Here is a 19,610-nt window from a genome sequence, read left to right on the forward strand (position 1 = left end):
CTTTATGTTCTTTTTTTTTAATCTTTTTCTTTAAAACAAACAAACAACAAAAAAGGAAGCATTCACACACACAAATGAAAAATCCAAATAATACTTAGCATCATGCCTTGTTAGAAAAAGTTGTTCAAATGTTAAGATTACTACCAAATACAGGTAGCCTCTGGGTCCTTTGATGGTCTGTATGTCATATGTCACATGGTAGCCGTGCAGAATTTCTCCTGCAGGGCATCCAGGTAAAATGTTACTCCAGAGGCTGACTCCAGACAATGTCATCAGAGAAACATAGAAAATGCAGAACATAGTCAAGATGTCTCAGGCAAAAGTGAGGTCATACAACAGGTTCTCATATGTTCATCTTCCAGCCACTATTCAGAAGTTAACACTATTCAGAAGTTAATGTGGTCCACACTGTGCAATCTGCAGTGTACTTTACAAAGTACATGTTTGCTTTTTCCTCCCTATGACTAAAGCACCTTTTGTTGCGTGTGTAACACATCATTTAGACAGAGTTATGCAAATCCCCTAGGGAAGTTCCAAACTCAATTAAGGCATCTGGCACAAGCCATATGTTATCAAGCCCTTTGCACACCTGAACCCCAATACCTAATGACCCAAGGATCCTCATTTGTAAGACTTAATAGTCTGCCTTTTAAGAGAGAAGTGGGCACTGCAGACATTCTCCATCATATTCACATGAAAGCAATCTAAGGAGAGCCGGGGATCCGAAGATTGAAAACAAATGAGCACCTACAACACAAAAGAATTTGTAATTCGGGCCATGAATGACAATCCTGAACAGACAAGTTTATCTCATCAATCTTTATTTCCTCTTTAGGTACAACTCATCTAGATTAATGAGAAAAATATTTTCAAGAAAATGACAAAAATTCATTTTTGTCTGCCATAGAGTAAGTTCCCTTTGTTAAAAATGTAGCTTTTCTTCTGGTTGAGGTATCTGGAATATTAATTTGGTATCAAAAGGTAGACACTGTAGAACTGAGAAAATCCTGTTTTCTGAATCAGAACTAAGAAATCAGGTTCCGAAATGGGGCCATTCTAAAACCTCCAGACCGCACATGATGTAGCGATACTCGTCTTCACCCCTCCCCACTGTGTCAGCAGTGGGTATTTTTAAAGCGGAGCCCCTGATCATTTTTATCATCTGCATATACTTAAAGGATATGGAAAGCCCCACACTGCCTCTGGCCTCCTCCAGCAGCAATGCATGAGTAGAGCAGAGAGAGGACCTAAGAAGGCCTACACCCCAATCCTCAGGCAATGTGTTGAAAACTCTCCCCTCCTCTGCCCAGGGCCCACTGCTGCTCTCCAGCATCGGTGTCATCTGTTAGTTTGAAAACAGAGTCAGTAAGTACCCACATATAAGTAAGTTAGAGTCACTAGAGTCTGGCCTGGAAGCTAGGAGTAAATCCTAGGGACACACTTCAGTTTGTCTCCACCAACACATACACTATGGATGATAAGAGCAGGCTTGACACATTCTCACTGGCAAAGCATGGGATGCCTTGCTTTTGTGGTATTCTAACGACAGCTCTGTCCCTTTCTTTCCTTTCCCAGAGAACCATTAAAATACACCGAAAGGTTGATATCAGTCTGCTATATTTTTTGAAAGAAAATTAGTTGCACACTTCAGCCTTTACAATGATTGGAACACAGAGTTGTGTGGCACATTTGAGGTATCGTAGGCAGGGACTGTAATTCTTCAACTCTGACACTGAAGACGCCTTCCAAACATTACACCATATAGACAGCTCACAGGTGGATGTCCTAGAACTGAAAAGGAACAAATAAAGGCATAGAGCTGATCACTCCAACACTCCCTGTGTCCTCTGCCTCTCTCAGCACCTACGTGTCATGCTTTTAAGCTGGATGTGATGTGGGTGCCGGAAAACTCAGCACTCAGGAAGCCGAGGCAGGAAGATTGGTATGACTCCAAGGCTGTCATAAGCTACACAGTAAATATTATGCTACCCAGGACTATACATCAAGACCTCATCTCAAAACAAAACCAAAGAAAAAAAAGCATTTTATCACTGAGGAGATAAATATGAATTTTCCTGGAAATACAACTATAGGCTGTTGAAATATTTTTCTGCCTTCTATCTGCTCATAAAAATCATAAAAAGGTTTTTCTCATACATTCTCTCCCTTTGTCTCTCCCTCCCTGCCATCCATATATATATACATATATATATATATATATATGTATATATATATATGGAGAGAGAGAGAGATTTAATACTGTACAATTTGGAATAGATATATTCAAATATGTGAAGGGCTGAAGAGACAGCTTGGCAGCTAGAAGCATCAGCTGCTCTTGGGTTTCATTCCCAGCACCCACATGGCTTCTCACAACTGTCTCTAACTCCAGTTCCAGGGGACCCAACTTCCCTTTCTGGCCTTTCTGGGAACAACACATATATGTGATGTACACGTATAAAGTATAGGCAAGCATTTATGCTCACAAAATCAAAAATAAATTTTAAACAATAAAAACATATGAAGAAAACCATCTTTTTATTTTAAAAAATACCATGTAATAAATACTACTGTCATGGTTTCACATCATAAAGGAAAAGGGTTTAAGAAGATTTCCAGGTGTGCATGTTTTAAAGGGAGTAGTTAATAAGATAGTTAATAAAAGTCAACATTAGGAGAAAACACAATGCTAAAACCAAATAAGAAATTGAAAGAATAATGAGAATGATATATTAAAAGGAAAACAAAATAAAACTGACTCATGAGGTGAATGTATCACTTTGATTATTGTCTAAATGCTGAAAATGCTTGTTTAAGAAATTTAAAAATACTGTCATGGTCTTAAGGAAATAGACTTGTAAAACAGAGCGACCGATGGCTCAAATGGTTTGTAATTACACCTTTATGAACTTGCAACATCAAGAATAAGAGACACATTTACCATAGTTTTAGAAATCAACAATAGACCAGATTCAAGGCCTCAGAAAACAGAGACATCTCAGCCTTGACTGGTCAGTTCCAATCATCCTGGTTCCTGGTAAGAGAGGACCTCAGCCAAGGCCAAGCAACCTCAGTACTTCAAACTCCATGGGTTGAGGAAAAAATGTAAGTACTTATGCAATACAGAAGCTCTTCCAGTGTCAAATGTCAGCTTTCCACTCACACACACACACACACACACACACACACTCACACACACATACTCACACACTCACACACACAAACTCTCACACATACACTCACACACACTCTCATACACACAAACTCACTCACACACACACTTACACACACACTCACACACACACTCACACACACAAACACACATAAGGAAACAGTTGGCAGTGGGGGGAGCACTCACCCTCACAGGACACAGACAGCTGCAGCCTGGTGACCCTGTTCGCAGAATAGTGATGTTCAAGGCAGAACAGAATAGTGATGCTCAAGGCAGAACAGAATAGTGATGTTCAAGGCAGAACAGGATGATCCTTGGATTTTCGATTTCTATTAGCTCTCTGGTCTTGTCAAAATGAAAGTGACTAATTCCCCCAAATGTCACACATTTTGCATTCTGTGACATGTACTTCTCTGACTCTTACAGCACTACCCGGACATTCCAGCCACTGGCCTGGACGAGACATAATTATGGTAATTATGTCTACCATAATTAGGGAGATGGCAAATCTGATCGAACATTTTTAGAACAGAAATCACAAAAACTTGGAAAGTTTTAGACTTGCAAAATTTAAACTAAATTTCCAACAAGAGAATTGAGACTTGAGGCTCTTTTTCAACTTGTGCAAGACCATGAGCTTGAAATACAATAGCCTCTGCTATAATTAAACAATAATGTATAGGTTACCTCATGTCTTAGTCAGCATTACTATTGCTATGATACAACTCCAAGATCAAAGCAACTCAGAGAGAAAGGGGTTTATTGGGTTTATAATTCTACATCACTGTTCATCACTGAAGAAATGCAGGGCAGGAACTCTAAAGGGCAGGAACTGAGGCAGGAGCTGATGCGGAGGCCATCCATGATGGAGTCCTGCTTACTGCCTGGCTCCTCATGGTTTGCTCAGCCTGCTTTCTTATAGAACCTAGGATCACTAGCCCAGGAATGACACCCACAATGGGCTGGGCTCTCCCATAATAATCACCAATTAAGAAAATCCCCTATAAGTTTGCCTGCAGTCCAATCTTTTAGAGGCATTATCTCAGTCAGGGTTCCCTCCTCTCCAATGAGCCTACTGTGTGTTAAGTTGACAAACTAGCCAGCACACTATGATCCACAGCATCTAAGGTAGGCAGAATGAGATAATAACAAGACAAACAAGATAATAATGCAGAATATTTCTATAAGACAGGACGAGACCAAAAAGATGCCATGGGAGGCCACCTGCTAAACAGCCCAATGTTTTCTTCTCCAAGTCTGACTAGATGGCGAATCACGCTGAGCTCATGACCAGAGACTGACACAAGACAGACAGACAGACATCCAGAAGCTCTAGAAGCATGAGTCTTTAAGTAGGGAAGGATCATGACTTGAAAGACATTTGGGGAAGGCTGGAATGAGGGAGCAATGAAGTCACGAGACCAAAGAGGAGCTAGGATAAAGCAGGTGACAGTGACAGAGCATCGAGCTGACAAGCAACAGAGGCAATGATAATGAGGACATCAGAATGGTGAATAAATGTCCTCCAGGCACAGCGATGCAGAAACGCAATAGACTGCGAAAAGCCTTGAAAGTCAAACCAGGAAAATGAACTTACAGCTGACAAAGACCCATAAAGACCGAAGTATAAGAAAAGTGTAATTTGTATTGGAGATCTGATCAGGTTGGAACTGGAAGCAAGCCATAGGGAGGGAGGAGAGCCAGACAGAAGACAACCACAAGGCCAGGCAAGAGATGTCAAAGTTGTGTGTCCATAGTAGTGGTGGGAACCAAGGGAACATAAGGAGAAGAGCCAAGGCGATGCTTGCATGGTGGGGGTGGGCTGGAGAATTTAGGAAGACAACAGGTTCCCACCCTAGAAAAATCACATAGCTGGAAAAGCCAGTTTCTAAGTTGAAGACAAGAGAAAGTGTAGGCTTGGGCAACACAGGAATTAATAATATTCTGTGGGCACCAAGACCAGGATGACTGTAGATACAAGGACAGAAACACCTAAATGGGCACGTGGATACCTCTGTGCAGGGTTTGGAATAGAAAGCTGAGTCAAACACTCTGGTGTGTCTATAATAAGAGGGTAGCCAAAAGAAAGCGACAGACGAGACACTCAGTGAGACATGATCTCAGAGAGCAGAGGGCCGCTGTTACAAAAGAAAACATGAGGGCGAGTGGCGTATGCTCAGGGCCTGTAGCAAACGTGCTAGGAAAGGGGATCGCCCAGAAATATAGAGTGGGATCAGGTCTGGAAGAGGAGAGTGGGAGATGAAGGTCAGGGAAAGGGAATAGGAAGTAGCCAGAACAGGAGAAAAGGAACAAGCCTCTGTAGTCAAGGAGGAGCAGGAAAGGCCAGTCTGCAAGGTGAATGGGTAGGAAGGGAGTGGAAAGCTACTAAGACTGGGTGCTTTAAGAAAAGAAAGGATGTGGCAGTTGATCTGTGTCCACAAAAACTCACATGTCTATGTTTTAACTCTGATACTTCCAGAAGTGATCTTATTTAGGAAGGAGGAAAAAGGATTGTTACAAATCTAATTAAATTAACAGGAGGTTTTACAGGAGTTACAGAGAGCTCCTGACTCTATCTGAAAGATGTCCTGATAAAAAGGGGAAAAATAAAATAAAATAATCCTAGCACTTGCTATGCAGAGGTAGGAGGATCCTGAATTCAGGATAGTCTTGGCTGCTACATAGTATGTCCCTGTGGAAGAAGAGAGTGAGGAAGGGAGAAAGGGAGGGAGGGAAGAAGGGAAGAAGGGATGAAGGGAGGGAGGAAGGGGAGGCTGGAGGGAGGGAGGGAGAAAGGGAGGAGGAGGTAAGGAGTGAGGGAAGGAGGTAGGGAGGGGGAGGGAGGGAGGGAAAAGGATAAACACATATTGCAGGAAGATGACATAAAGAACTAGGAAGAAGCCAACATGTACAAGCCAAGGTAAAGGAACTGGGGAGAGGTCCTTCTCTCTCAGCCTGTGGAACAAACTAACTCTGTCAGCATTCTGATTTCAGACTTATTATCGCCAGAAATGTGTGTTGTTGAAGCCTGTCCCTCAGACAGTCCTAGGAAAGGACAATGCAGCAAGAAAGCCATCCACTAGAGACAAGGAGCAGACAGTTCAGTAGCACTCTGGCCAGTGACAGCCACAGAGATGAAAGGCTCTTCAGTTGCCCTAGGCAGCAGCAACCTCTGGAACTGATACATTTATTTGCAGAGGGATTTCCTCAAGGGACTAGGTGAGAGGACAAGGTGACAGGTCAAAATCCAGGCTGACAGAGATTGCATATGATGTGCCAAGGAGCACACCACTGAGGGCACTGGCGGGAGAGAGAGATGCCCAGACTAAGAAGAAAGAAGGGCAATGTGCAGGGGCAGGGCAACGGGATGGGCGAAGACATGGGGGAGCGGCAGAGGATGAAAAGGGGAGTCTGGACCACTTCCCTTTAGAAATGTGGGGAGAGTGGGGTATGGAGCTGCAGAAGCACGAAAACCCTGCGTGCTGACTGACTGCTGGAGACCATGCTGGAGACCGGTGACCACAGACACCGGTAAGAGACACAGTCACAGTGACTGGAAAACAGGGTCCAGGAACATCCCTCTCCCAGCCCAGTGTCCTCATAACATCAATCACTGATGCACTTCCTGTCTCAAGTGTTACATCATCATATGAGTAGCAGGGACCATGCTCTAGACTAGTATAAACTGGTAGACTAAAACAGGCATACACTGTTCCCATCTATCTGCAAGTAGATATATAATGTAAGTTGGCCTCTAAAATATACTCCTGAGTTCTCACAGGTAAGATTTTTTTTTAAATGGAGATTTTTTTATATATACATTTTGTTTATACTTCCCTAGGACTTCAAGAGTTAAATAGGTGGAAAATATCAAAACAAGTCCTGGGGAGCTCCTTGGGAGTTGCAACCATGACAACAGCAGACACACCAAGATATCTCATATATTAGGAGGCTGTTTTTTTAAAACTGTAAATATAAGTGCTGAGTTACCTAGATTTGCATACCACACTCAACTGAAACCCTTGACACTCTGAAGACTGATTTCAACCACTAAAGGTTTTGTACTTCTCACCAAAAAGCCAAGGACAGTCAACATTTTGTTTGAGTTCCTCATCTGGGCTCTTTTCTTTTTTTTTTTTTTTTAAAGAAACAACAAAAAAGACTATACAAGTTCTCATTTAATCAATAGCAACTCGTGAGTTGCTGAAACATCAGAGGTTTCCAATCTTTTCTTCGTGGATGCATTCTTATTTACTGGGGTCTTTGTCTCCAACATTCACAAGACTTTGTATGTGGTAGTTTTACACTGGTGGGTACCTGTATTATCCCATTGTTTGTATATCAGGCATCATAATTATTCAAAATAACCCATTAAAAAGCTGATATTCAGCATAAAGGCATGGTGTAGGTTTACTATTTAAGGACGAATGTGGCCACAGAGACATTCAAAAAGTTCTGCAGAATCTCAGGCACTGAGTGGAGGGTCATCACAGTAATACCACCATGCCCAGTAAGAGCAATTTCGAAAGAAACCAGGTTTCTTTTCCCTTCTATCTAGCAGGTCTGCTCTCCCAGCATTTACCTCTCCACACTTCAGCTAGTTGTGAAAGTAAGTTTGAAATGGAAGAGAATATTTTTTGGAAATCCTAAAGCTGATTAGTTCATGCAAAACTTATAGATTCAATCCACAGATCATAAAGTGGCTATCATATAAGTCAGGGTCCCAATAAATTCACTGTGAATGAAGGGTTAGCCATGGTCCTTAAAATTTCCGGTATCCAATCATAAGGGGCTTCAGCAACATTCACTACCTATCACTGTAAATATCTGAAGGACTCAACACTTAACTTCAAACTGGTCACATGTAAACATACACAGAGAGACACACAGTCACATACGCACACACACAAACAAACACACACACACACAAATAGACAGACACACACACATACACAAGATCTACTTTACCTAATTCCTGAATACAATTTCATGCTATTTTAAAGATCAGCAGAGCATTATAGTCAAAGATTAAATAACTAACACATTTCATTTTCCTCCTCTGTTCCAGGTCAAACACTTACACACACCTGAAAGAAATCCTCAGGTAAATCATGGAGTTGCACCCATACTCAGGTGCAGGCCTCTCCTGGAAAGTCCCTGTGATAAGGAGCCTGAAGCTCATAAACTGGAACAAGGAGAGAAATGCCATACCTAGCTGCATAGCTAAACTGACCCAGCCCTCAAGCTGCAAGATTCCAGTCTCAAGTGAATTCCAAGAGACTGTAGAGACCAGATGCCAACACTAGAAGAGGAAGATTCAAAAAGGAAAAAAAAATACCAAAAAACGCACGTTCAAGAAAACTTCTACAGCAATCTGAAAATGATCCTCATGAAGCTGTTACTTCCCATTTATAGAGGCACACACCTAGTGCTCCTCTCGGATCCTGGTAAGAATTTACTCTTATGAGATCACTGTGCTACTTAGAATCCTACGTAGAGGCCAAAGCATTTTGAAAAGCATTCTAACTGGTTGACTTATAAGTGAGAAAACCAAGACTGAGTTCATTAAAAACTTGTCCAAATACCTAAGCAGTGGCAAGTGAGAAGCCATGCTACCTTCTCTCCACTCCTCACCCTCTGCTTCCCAAGCTGACAGCTGCTCATATTCTGCAGACACTTATCGAAAGTTAACCACGTGTATTGTGGCCAAGCGTAACAAGAGCAAATGTGGCATCCCCTTGTGGAGGATTAAAAAAGGATGGATTTTAGATAATATTTTCACCATCTCAATACACAGATCATTACACAAAGCCTTATGTGAAATGACAGAGGTATATTTGAAACGGAATCTCCTGTGTCACCTTATTTTCTGATTGAATCCTTCCATCACCCTTGTAGAGAAGACGAATCAATATAGACAATGTTGGTTACAGTCATGGAGGGTGATACAAACTCTGCCATTTCCAGTATGCGAGGTCATATTCTAAAGGCTCTACATAGTCTAATTTATTTTATTCACTCAAGTCACCTAAAAGGAAGGAACTACCATTCTGCAGACCTGCAGAATGAGTAACAGTTGCTCAACTGCAGGTAGATAGCTTAGCATTTACCCCCAGGCAGGCCCCACTGCTGCCACACCCCCAGATCCCGACCTTGCGCTTTCCTTAACGAGCTGAAAATTACTCCGGCCCTCTGCATCTTAATGTGCTCATCTGTGAAATGCTGGGATGAGGAAATATGGTGTATGCTGTTCTTCTAGCTCTGGCATTGTCTGACTTTCTCATTTAAAATATTTTTAAAGAATTTCTGTGCCATGGAAGAAAAAAAATGCCGTGTAATCTGTTGGTAGTTTTGTCTCAAATGGCAAGCCGTGGACCTCTGATTCCACAGAGGTGTTAGAAGTAAGGTTAGAGGAGTAGCTGCCAGCTTGTGACATCCTTGTACACTCTTTACCCATTGCTCTGCTCTAGCTCTCAGCTATATGTGTGTGTTTAGACAAATGTACCTACAACTACAAGACAGACCAACACACACACACAACAATGCTGCACGCATAAGAAAACAGGTGGCTTTTTTGTTTGTTTGTTTTGCTTTGCTTTGTTTTTTTTTTTTTTTAATTGCTTACAATGACTGGAAGAAGCCTATGAAGACATGGAGAAATACGCCATGCCTTACAGAGAAAAGGTGGTATAATAATGGACTATGGCTTTAATACTTGGAGAAAGAAGCAAGACTATTCAACAGTGGATATATCTGGATAACACAATTGAAGAGGGGGTTTTTTTGTTTGTTATTTTTTTTTTCCGAGACAGGGTTTCTCTGAATAGCCCTGGCTGTCCTGGAACTCACTCTGTAGACCAGGCTGGCCTCAAACTCAGAAACCTGCCTGCCTCTGCCTCCCAAGTGCTGGGATTAAAGGCATGTGCCACCACTCCCCAACAATTGAAGAGTTTTATTTTCCTTCCTTTCTTTAAGTCTCTCTTTATGTAGGATTAAATTACTTCCATAATTACAGGGAAGATTTTTCTTTATAAAGAAAAGGTGCCAAATATTCTCACTATGATTTCTCCTGAAAAAAGTACACTCTTGAAAACAGATTATCTCAGTAATGAAATAGTAGAAATTCCAGAAATGCAGGTTTGGAGGAAATCCCAGTATTACCTACTAAGGATGGGAAAGGAGTAGTGGAGTTAACTTTAGGAGGATGTTACAGGAACACTGTCTGAGAAAGCTGCTTTGGAGTTCAATGGCACAGCTTTACAGAGCTTGGACCACAAAGTCTGAACAGGTGCTGTGATGAAGCGGCAGATCATGAGAGCCAAATGGCACTACTGCCCCGGTCCAGAAACTCAGCCTGCAGGCTTGCCCTGAAGGTCCCTCCCTGTGAGACAGGGCAAGCACATTCCAGGAGCACATGTGCCCTTCCCCACTTCCCGCCTACCCCCACAGTGGAGGGAGGGGTAGTAGCATCTATCCTGGAATCTAAGTGCATTAAATAATTAAAGCCAACTGCTGCATTCATTAGGCTGTGGGGTAAGCACAAAATGTAGAAACATCTCTGTTTACATATAACTTCATACACTGTACACACAGGGCAGGTTCAAAACATCCACCCCTGACTGGCTTTAGACAGTTACAATAAAACTGTCTGTAACACCCTGAAAACAGTAACAAAATCTCAGGGAAGTACAATGTTAAAAGTCTTACTCAGAATCCTTTGTTTAACATAAACTTTGGCTTTTTTTCCCACTACTTTGTAGCAAGTAAACAGAGTCGCAGCTGATCCACAAAGAATAGGAAAACTGGAACAGAAAAAGTCACCTTCTCCTTTGGGAGCCTTGCAGACAATCTGTGACGTCAACACATCCCACCTGATTCATCAAGGTCTGGAAAGGAGCCTTGCTATCCAACTTAGTAACAGCTCTGGACTTGCCCCTGACACATGCGCATCACAGTGGGCTTCCCAAGCACAGCTGGCAGCAAGAAGGCAACAACACAAAGGCGGGCATGCATCTTTTGTTTATTGATTCAAAGACACATCTCTGATGGGTGCTACAAAACTCAGTTAAATGACTATTGAGATGGGAGGCTAAAGGGATAACTAAATAAACAAAAGCTATTTCTTGTTTCTTGTGGGGGTTTTTCCTTCTTGTTTCTTATGCTTTGAGGTTTTGTTTTTGTTTTTATTGTTTTCTGTTTCTAAGCACAAAGTCAGCATCTATGGACTCTACCTAACAGTAAATAAATACGCCTTTGTGTTGGAGGAAGAAACTTAGCCTACCTCATCAAAGGTGGTGTCATCTTTCTTCAGAGCTAGAAAAGAAAAAGAGAAAGAAAAGAGTTAATGTGAAGCATCCCAAAGACACCAAGTATCTAAGTTCTAGAAAACAGAAAGCGGGAGCACTACAGTGTTTTCATCTCAGAAAGCAAAACTGTACCCCAACCTGAATAACAATGTCATGATACAAAATACAAAAACTGCAAATGAGAGTGGGAACAGCACAGCATGTTTCTCTGTGAAATGCTTTTCATAAATATGTAAATGAAGCATTCTGGAAAACAGGAAGGAAAAGCATGCATGGCTTTCACATCTTCTTCAGCAGAACATGTTTTAATGAAAGTAGAAAAGGAACACAAAGTAATGGCAAATGAATTTCTTCTCAAACACCGGGCATATACTTCTGTGTGGTTTGGGGACCTCCCCAGCTACTTGTTAGGATGGCAAACACTCTGCATAGTGTCTAAGCGATAGTTTAGTTCTAACTAAAGTTTAAGCATGCTAATAAAAGACCAAGCACCATCAAACAAGCATTATGTGGAACAGACTTAACTCAAACCCTTAACATAATGAATTTTATAGTCAAATGTTTCCAAAGAAAAAAGAACACATTCAAAATATTTCATAGGAACTAACAAATACCTCAGATTTATCTTAAATACACTTAACCTTAAAAATGGAATATTATCTCATTCTAAAGAGAAATAAAAGCTTGTAGTTGTCAACTATCTGTTCATTAAATCCCAGTTACTTATAATGTTTCATAGTAAGGAAGGGGCACAAAATGTTACCTAATCTGAAACTACCAGTCGCAGATATATTTCAAATCTACAAACTCCTGCATAGGCATTTACAGGCCTGTTCTAGATACTCCTTTTTGGTATTCTGTCTGGACTCCACCCCACAGATACCTGGCAACAGCCAGGTATGCTGCTATCCAAAGTTCCCTAGCTGGCAACAGCCAGGTAGGCCTGGCCCACTATAAAAGGGGCTGCTTGCCCCCTCCTCTCTCTCTTACACTCTTGCCTCTCTCTTGCCTCCCGCCCCCTTGCTCCCCATCTCTCCCTATTCCCTTCCCCCCTCTCTCCACATGGTCATGGCCAGCCTCTACTTCTCTCCTCTCTCCTTCTCTCTGCCTTTCTCTGCCTCTACTACTCTTTCAATTCCCCTCTCCATGCCCTAAATAAACTCTATTCTTTGTTATACCGGTGTGTGGCTGGTCTCTCAGGGGGAAGGGATGCCTTGGCATGGGCCCACCGAGGCACCCCGCCACCCCCGGCCAGAACATATTCTCATAGCTCTTTCTCTTTTTATGATCACAACACTCTTAGCCTGGATGGAAAGGTGTGGGTACGTCTATTGCTTGAAATAGGTTTTGTTCTGCTAAAAGCAATGAAAAGCAAATTATCCCAGAAATTGAATTCTGAGAAATTAAGGAGCCTAAGCAGAAACTTCTAAGTAAAAATGTATATACTCTAGCCATGTGGTAATGGTGTGGGATGGGGTGGGGAGTTATGGTGTGCTGTGGTATGGAGTGGTGTCATGTGATGTGTAGAGTGGTATAGTATGGTAAGATGTGGTGTGGTGTGGTAAGGTGTGGTGTGATGTGGTGTGGTGTGGTGAGATGTGGTGTGGTATGGTGTGGTGTGGTGAGGTGTGGTGTGGTGAGGTGTGGTGAGGTATGGTGTGCTGTGGTGTGATGTGATGTGATGTGGTGTGGTGTCATAGTATGAGGTGTGGTGAGGTATGGTATGGTGTGGTATGATGAGGTGTGGTGTCATAGTGTGAGGTATGGTGAGGTGTGGTGTCATAGTATGAGGTGTGGTGAGGTATGGTGTAGTGTGGTGTGATGAGGTGTGGTGTCATAGTGTGAGGTGTGGTGAGGTGTGCTGTCATAGTGTGTGGTGCAGTTTTTGAGATAAGGTCTTACTCTTTAACCCAGTTTGGCCTAGAACTAGCAGTAATCCTCCTGCTTCAACTTCCCAAATGCTGGGTTGACAGGTTTGAGCCACCATGCCTGGCTTTCTAGCAATCTTGAAAACTTTTTCTCTCTTATTCAGATCATAAATTTGTCATTTTAAAAAGTCCAAAAGTATGTAGCTATGGTGGTTGGGCTAGCAGGGTGCAGGCTGCCTGAGAAGCTAAAACACTTATCAGTTAATTTACAGTCTTCCTCTTTTAGCCTAAGACACTGATCCATAACAGACTGTCTACTTTCTTCATGACAGAACAAGTTGCCCTGCACAAAAAATTAAATGACAGTCCTTGTCCCAGCCTCAACAACTGTTCCTCAAACAGATAGCATGCCCCTTGTCACTACAGAGCTGTTCATTTAGGCTAAACCTGAAAGAAAGATAGAAGATCCTAGCTGATTCCTACTGACTAATTTTCACTAGAATTTTAATTTCTAATCTAGAAACTTTCGAACCCAGTCAACAATGGCTTGTCTTTTAGTTAATGTGCTCGCCTAGCACAGCCATTACAAAACATTGGTGATGCAATAATACAAACAAGTTTCTCCACCTTTAATAAATACACATATTTATTCATATATATAGTATATATAGCACTGACTTCAAATACAAAGTAGCATATATCTGAGCACATAATTGCAGCTTTATCTGTCCATCACCAAGTGTGAATGAACAGCAGCCGTGGACAGCCTTGCAAAGCTTGTGCCTCAGAAGGCAAACTTTTAAAAACATTTCATCTAATGTGGTCATTACAAAAGTGCTGGAACTTTAGAGGTGTTTTCTTAGGCCAAGCTGTACTGCAACTTATGCTGGCCCACCGGGGGGCTGAAAACATAGAGTGACATTGAGAATGAATAGGGGGTGGAGTATTCACACTGACCCACTCTTTCTTGCCTTTTTAGTTCTGACAATTTGCCATCATCCTAACTCTAACAGAGGAATCTGACATTAGTGAGAAGCGGGGCCAGAGATAAAGAAAAAAATTCTAGGTGCATTTGCTAAGCAATAAAGAAAGGCAGATGATCTCCGCTGCATGATGACACTGTCAGGCCCTGTATACCACAGGAAGAACAGATTTGGACCAAAAAGCCTGTTACTCAATAGATACCTTTCATTGTTAGATTGACATCTGACATGGTTTCTTCTAAATATTGCACACCTTGCCCTAAAAGGCAGTTGATAGCATAACAAAGACCAATTAAAGGTGTCCTTGCTAGATAGCTATCAGGTCACTGATGAATAAACTCTGACCTAAACATGTACACAACATCTTGTTATTGATTATGTTCCCTGATTGTCATTAATCATTTATGTAAATGTAAAACCACAATTGTCCTCAAGGATGTCATGGGACAAAAAGCAGATTGTGCTACTCTGACTTAACAAAAGGACAGATATGAAGTCCTTGAATATGATCAGATACTCTATATGGTCCTCAGCTCAGACACAGTTCCCAAAAGGCTTTCTAGTAACTCACCAAGGAGATCCTGCTGTGTCCTTCAATGGCAAGTTCACTACTAATCTTCATTATGGAATTTGCCACTAGCCTGTGTTCGAGCCATATCGTGCACTAACTCTTGGCAAAAGGACAATACCTAGCACCAGAAAGTATATGGTAACATGTGGCAGTAATGAGATCTACCTCAGTGGCAAAGAGAGAGAACGTCATATTTTAATGTACACTAAGGTTTTGGCAAATGAAAACCATATACATTTTTATATAAGAACCATAAACACAAGTCCCATTACCATAATACAAACTCCCTGTTCTTGACCCTCTCCCTCTCTGGCTAGGCCTAGAGCTCAGGGCCTCACACATTGTGGGTAAGCTCTTCTCACTGAGCCCGAATTAAAACCGTTTATAGCTGCTTTGGGAAAGAATATGGCATAACAGTTAAACTGTACACCTGAACATGTCACTTTACATTTATCTTTCTTCACAGAATGGCTCATCAATGACAATCTAGAAATACACATCTACAGGCAGAGGGCAAGAAACCCACAAGAATTCACCTTAATCACAGCTTCCTCTTTTCACCAACCACATCCTTTAAACAAATGGCATACCTGCGCTCATCTCAAATATCAAACATAAACTTCCTTTCCCTAGGAAAGACTTCCACCAGATGTGAAGGAATGTCAGTAGGCAGCCACTTGAGGTCTCCATCTGCATAAGCCCCGCCTGTAAAGTCAAAAAAGGCACAGGGGCAAGAAATGGGTGGGCTCATTTAAGCTACCTACAATTAACTTCCAATTTACCTAAGTTAGCCTAGAAGTTTTAAGTCAGGAAAGGGAGGGAACAAGCTAAAAAACAAGACCAGTGTCCTAAATAGGTGACCACACTGAGCTATTGAGCAGGAAACCAGAAGTAGTCACAGTGGAAATGGATGCTTGACTTTAGAATTCAATTACATTCATCTTATAAAAGAGCCACAGCTCTATTGTAGTCACTCCCCCAGCAGGTGTCATAAATCAGAGCCCTGTGGCCTGAAACCCAATGTGCTTCATTTGACCTTATGTAGCAATCTCAGTTACGTTTGGGGTTGATGGTGACAAAGTCAGCATGGTCTGCAATGTATGACAAATTAAACAGTCCTACTTTTTGTACTCAGAATCACTGTTAAAAACAACAATTGATTGCAAGTCATATGCATGCATGAATTGTCATCGTTTTTTAGGTAAATGATTAGTGATTTCTTATGGCTGAACAATGATATTGGACATTTCACCATATTACAAAGTTACACCTGAATACTGCCAAGAAAAGAAAATGAAGCCAGTACATATATTCCAAAGGCCCTCTTAGAGTAGGTAATGTAATCCATGATGATGGTGGATTGTTTGATGGGAATAAACCATTTATTCTTTGACCTCTCAATGAAGAAAAGTGGATAAGGGTTCAAACAGAAGTGGGAAGGACTAACACAAGCTTCCGGACTGATCCTCACCATGTGACAGACAATGTATCAGACAGTGTTATTATGTCTCACTTTATCTCCACAACTATATGCCTGTGAGGTTGCAGGAGTTTAAGTGAATTACTGGTTGCCCAAGACATGCAGGAAAACAGAGGGCCAGACCCAGAACTGTCCAAATCCAAAACCTACCATGTTTTCAGGACGCAATATTACAAATCTGTAGCCACTTCTTCTTTTCTTTCTTTCTACCTATTATACAATCATGTCAGCATGATTTAATCCCTAATAATGACAACACATTGTAAACATTTACTGAGTTCTCATTGCATGCCACACAAGACACTGCGTCATCATTTCACCAAATGCCAAAAAAAAAAAAACCCACAGACAGCATTGCTTGCTTATGATCTATATGAACCCATAGAAAAATTTCCTTGTGTTGTCTCTCAATCCCCCTCAAAAAAATCCCTCAGTCATTAAACTGAGTTCACTGCCTCTAAATGTGAAGTAAAGCAGAGAAGATATGCTTTTCAGTAATGCCCTTTGTAATATATATCCTAGGTTTGGTGCATACACAACAAAAATCACTTTAAAATGTCAATATTTTCTTTCACAATATACCACAGTAAGATCTGCTCTTCTGGGTCCTATTTCAAGAAAGAAATGATCAGCTTTCTTTACTGAGCTGTACTGTTCCGTAAAGAATGGATATAAAAGCCACATAATCATCCAAGGCATTTGTGAGGAGCGTTAGACTCCTAAAGGAGCTTTCACATCACTAAAGCTCAATAATCTAGGAAGCCCAATTAACTATAATATCTATCTGCCAAAACTGCAGTTAACCCAAATATTACTGATTGGCCATCAAACCCTAAAATTACTTAAACATACAGGATTTTTATATTAATGCCCTTGTTTTCTTACTGAGATTCAACTGCAATGAATTATTTAACACAAAACTGGAGGGGCTCCAACGGAATCATTAGTATCAGTACATATGTAGCTAATGTGCTTTAGAACAGGCCCTAATGGACCCCAGAACCCGCCCGGACATCCTTGTTAATAATGCACAGACTCCACACCTCACTCTCACACTTCTCTTGGCTTCAAACTTCACTTGAATGTAGGACTCCGCACTCACATGCCTAAAACTCAGAAAAGTGGGCCTGTTTATATTCAATACATGTAATAAGTAAAGGCATGATTAATATGACTTCTGCACATAACTTAGTGTTCTCATGAAAAGCAAACTGTCAAACAATATTGATGATGATGATGATGATGATGATGATGATGATAATAAGCTCCACTAAGTGTTTACCCATATTTTCTTGAAGACAGTTTGCATGTATCGACAATGAACTATGGAACAGACCACGGAAACTCACTGGCACATCAGGGTTTTATTTAAGGAATTAGTTTATGATCAATTAATTAACTTTCATTAACATAGCAGGTGAGCCAAAAGCAAGAAGGTATGCTTGGACACTCGGATGGGTTGTTTTGGGGCTTGTAGGAATCCCTTGCTTTGCGCGGTTACCTGTATCAAAGAAAAGTTATTGGCCAAAGTTTAGGTAGCAGCTATGCCTCCAGGTGAACAGACACTCTCTGCCACCAACACTCAAGATTTAACAAACCAATTCTACATGGCATGGCTGTCATCTTGCTGTAACCTATAACAGGGATTCACTCTTTAAGTATCCTAAACATTCCTTCATCCTTTTTTCGCTATTGCTGTGTGTTTATTCTCTGTTAAGTAGGTTGATTTTTTTTTAAGAAGACAATAGCCTCTGGGCTGTACTAATGGAACAAGTTCAAGAGACTTATTCGTAAATGTCCCCACAACTTCACAGTTCGCATATCACCACAGCTGCTGGAAGGCTCCGAGACCTACAAACTGAACACCCAAATCTCCATTTATAGGACCCGAAGTACGGAACAAAAGGTCCCAAGGTATCTGTCCCACTTCCTTTAGACCGAGTACGTTAAACAACATCAGGCATATGTCAACGTTTCAAAAATTCCCAAAGCTAAATTATTGGCTAACCACTTAAAACCAACGCGCTTTAAGTAACATGGGTGGCTACAGAACCCCGATGGCAGTGGGGACCGGGTGTCCCCTCTCCGGTCCATTGCAGGCGCCAAAGACACTATTGGCGGGGAGGAGGAACTCAAATTGGAGGCTTAAGACAGTCCACGAATGAAGCCTAGATCCTGGGGGAGAGGGGTGGCCCTCCAGCTGGTTCCCTGCCCTAGCCCGGAGTCCTCACCGACGTCCTCCTCCATGCCTGGTCCGCAGCTCACCCCGAGGTGGCAGCTGCCTGGTTGGTGCCCTGAACACAGAGTGGGCGCGGGGACCGAGGGAGCGAGCCCGGGGATCGCCCGCAGGACACTGGGGACGGTGGACCACACTCACCAATGCGGCTGAAACTCTCGGACAAAGTTCTCCTCAACTTCTTCATCTTGCCGATCTTCTCGGCCGGCTGCGGCTCAATGAGGTCGCACATCTGGGCGGCGCGGGGCCCGGGCAACTTCGCTAAACTGGTCCAGGGCAGCGCAGCGCAGCGCAGACAACGGCGGGCGAGGGCGCGCGGCGCGGAGAAGGCGGCGCCTCGTCCTGCTCCTCCGCCTCCTCGCGGGCCGCGGGCGACGCGCAGCGCTCGCCTGGCTGCGGGGCTCGGGCCTGGGCCGAGGCTGGGCGCGCGGGGGCGTCTTACGTGGTGCCGGGGGCGGCCGCGATCCCCGCCGCCCGGGGGCCCCCGCGCTGCGCCGCCGCCCGCCGCATTTTCCCTCCTTTGTAAGCGAGAGCCGCGCGGCCGCGGCCGGAGAAGGGGGTCGGCGGCCGAGGAGTCGCAGGCGGCTGCGGGCGAGGCGTGCGGGACAAGTTCCCCAGCCCGAGGGGCGGCGCTGCACGGAGACCCGCGACTGCCCTCGCCGGAGGCCTGGCGCCCGGGACCCCGGAGCGACCCCGCGCCGCGCTCCGACTCCTACTCCCAGGCCTCCACCGCCCTCCCGGACCCGCCGCGCCCGGGCGGCGCCCCCTCCCGGCCGCCTGCGCTCCGCCCGCCGCGGCCGCGCTCCACCCGCGCGCTCCGGGACTGCAGCCCGCGGCAGATGGACAGACGGACGACCGGCTCTGGGCTCCGGGCCGACCCAGCCCACCGGTGCGGTGCGGTGCGGTCCGTGTCCCACTCCCCTCGACCGGGAAAGGTTGGGGAGTGTCCGGCGCTATGCGCGAGGGCCTGGGGGACGCATTAGGGTTTAGTAGA

At 43.3% G+C, this 19,610-nt stretch overlaps 1 protein-coding gene and 2 long non-coding RNA genes across 7 annotated transcripts in view; 1 reads left to right on the forward strand and 2 right to left on the reverse strand.

The window, feature by feature from the left end:
* The window catches only part of Cdk14 (cyclin dependent kinase 14), a 596,871-nt gene extending 577,512 nt beyond the window's left edge, over positions 1 to 19,359 (reverse strand). For 3 of the 5 annotated variants that reach the window (XM_031379952.1, XM_031379950.1, XM_031379951.1), the window contains exons 1-2: positions 15,491 to 15,591; positions 11,454 to 11,485 (exon numbers count right to left, since the gene is read on the reverse strand). In XM_031379952.1, coding sequence (XP_031235812.1) covers positions 11,454 to 11,485; positions 15,491 to 15,590 — 132 coding nt within the window. In that variant the 5' untranslated portion in view covers position 15,591. Of the gene's footprint in view, positions 1 to 11,453; positions 11,486 to 15,490; positions 15,598 to 18,757 lie in introns of those variants that run through there. The other 2 variants (XM_031379953.1, XM_031379959.1) reach the window with 2 other exon arrangements.
* On the reverse strand, positions 1,600 to 8,946 carry LOC116097456. The gene is made up of 2 exons (XR_004121439.1): positions 8,523 to 8,946; positions 1,600 to 1,791 (listed from the first exon to the last, which is right to left on the reverse strand). It is a non-coding gene; the product is annotated as an uncharacterized LOC116097456 (long non-coding RNA).
* LOC116097457 lies at positions 6,836 to 11,276 on the forward strand. The gene is made up of 3 exons (XR_004121440.1): positions 6,836 to 6,953; positions 8,241 to 8,619; positions 10,933 to 11,276. It is a non-coding gene; the product is annotated as an uncharacterized LOC116097457 (long non-coding RNA).
* Positions 19,360 to 19,610: the final 251 nt, after the last annotated feature.

This window comes from Mastomys coucha, unplaced genomic scaffold (genome assembly GCF_008632895.1).
Source record: "Mastomys coucha isolate ucsf_1 unplaced genomic scaffold, UCSF_Mcou_1 pScaffold19, whole genome shotgun sequence".
In the NCBI taxonomy this organism is placed as follows: Eukaryota; Metazoa; Chordata; class Mammalia; order Rodentia; family Muridae; genus Mastomys; species Mastomys coucha.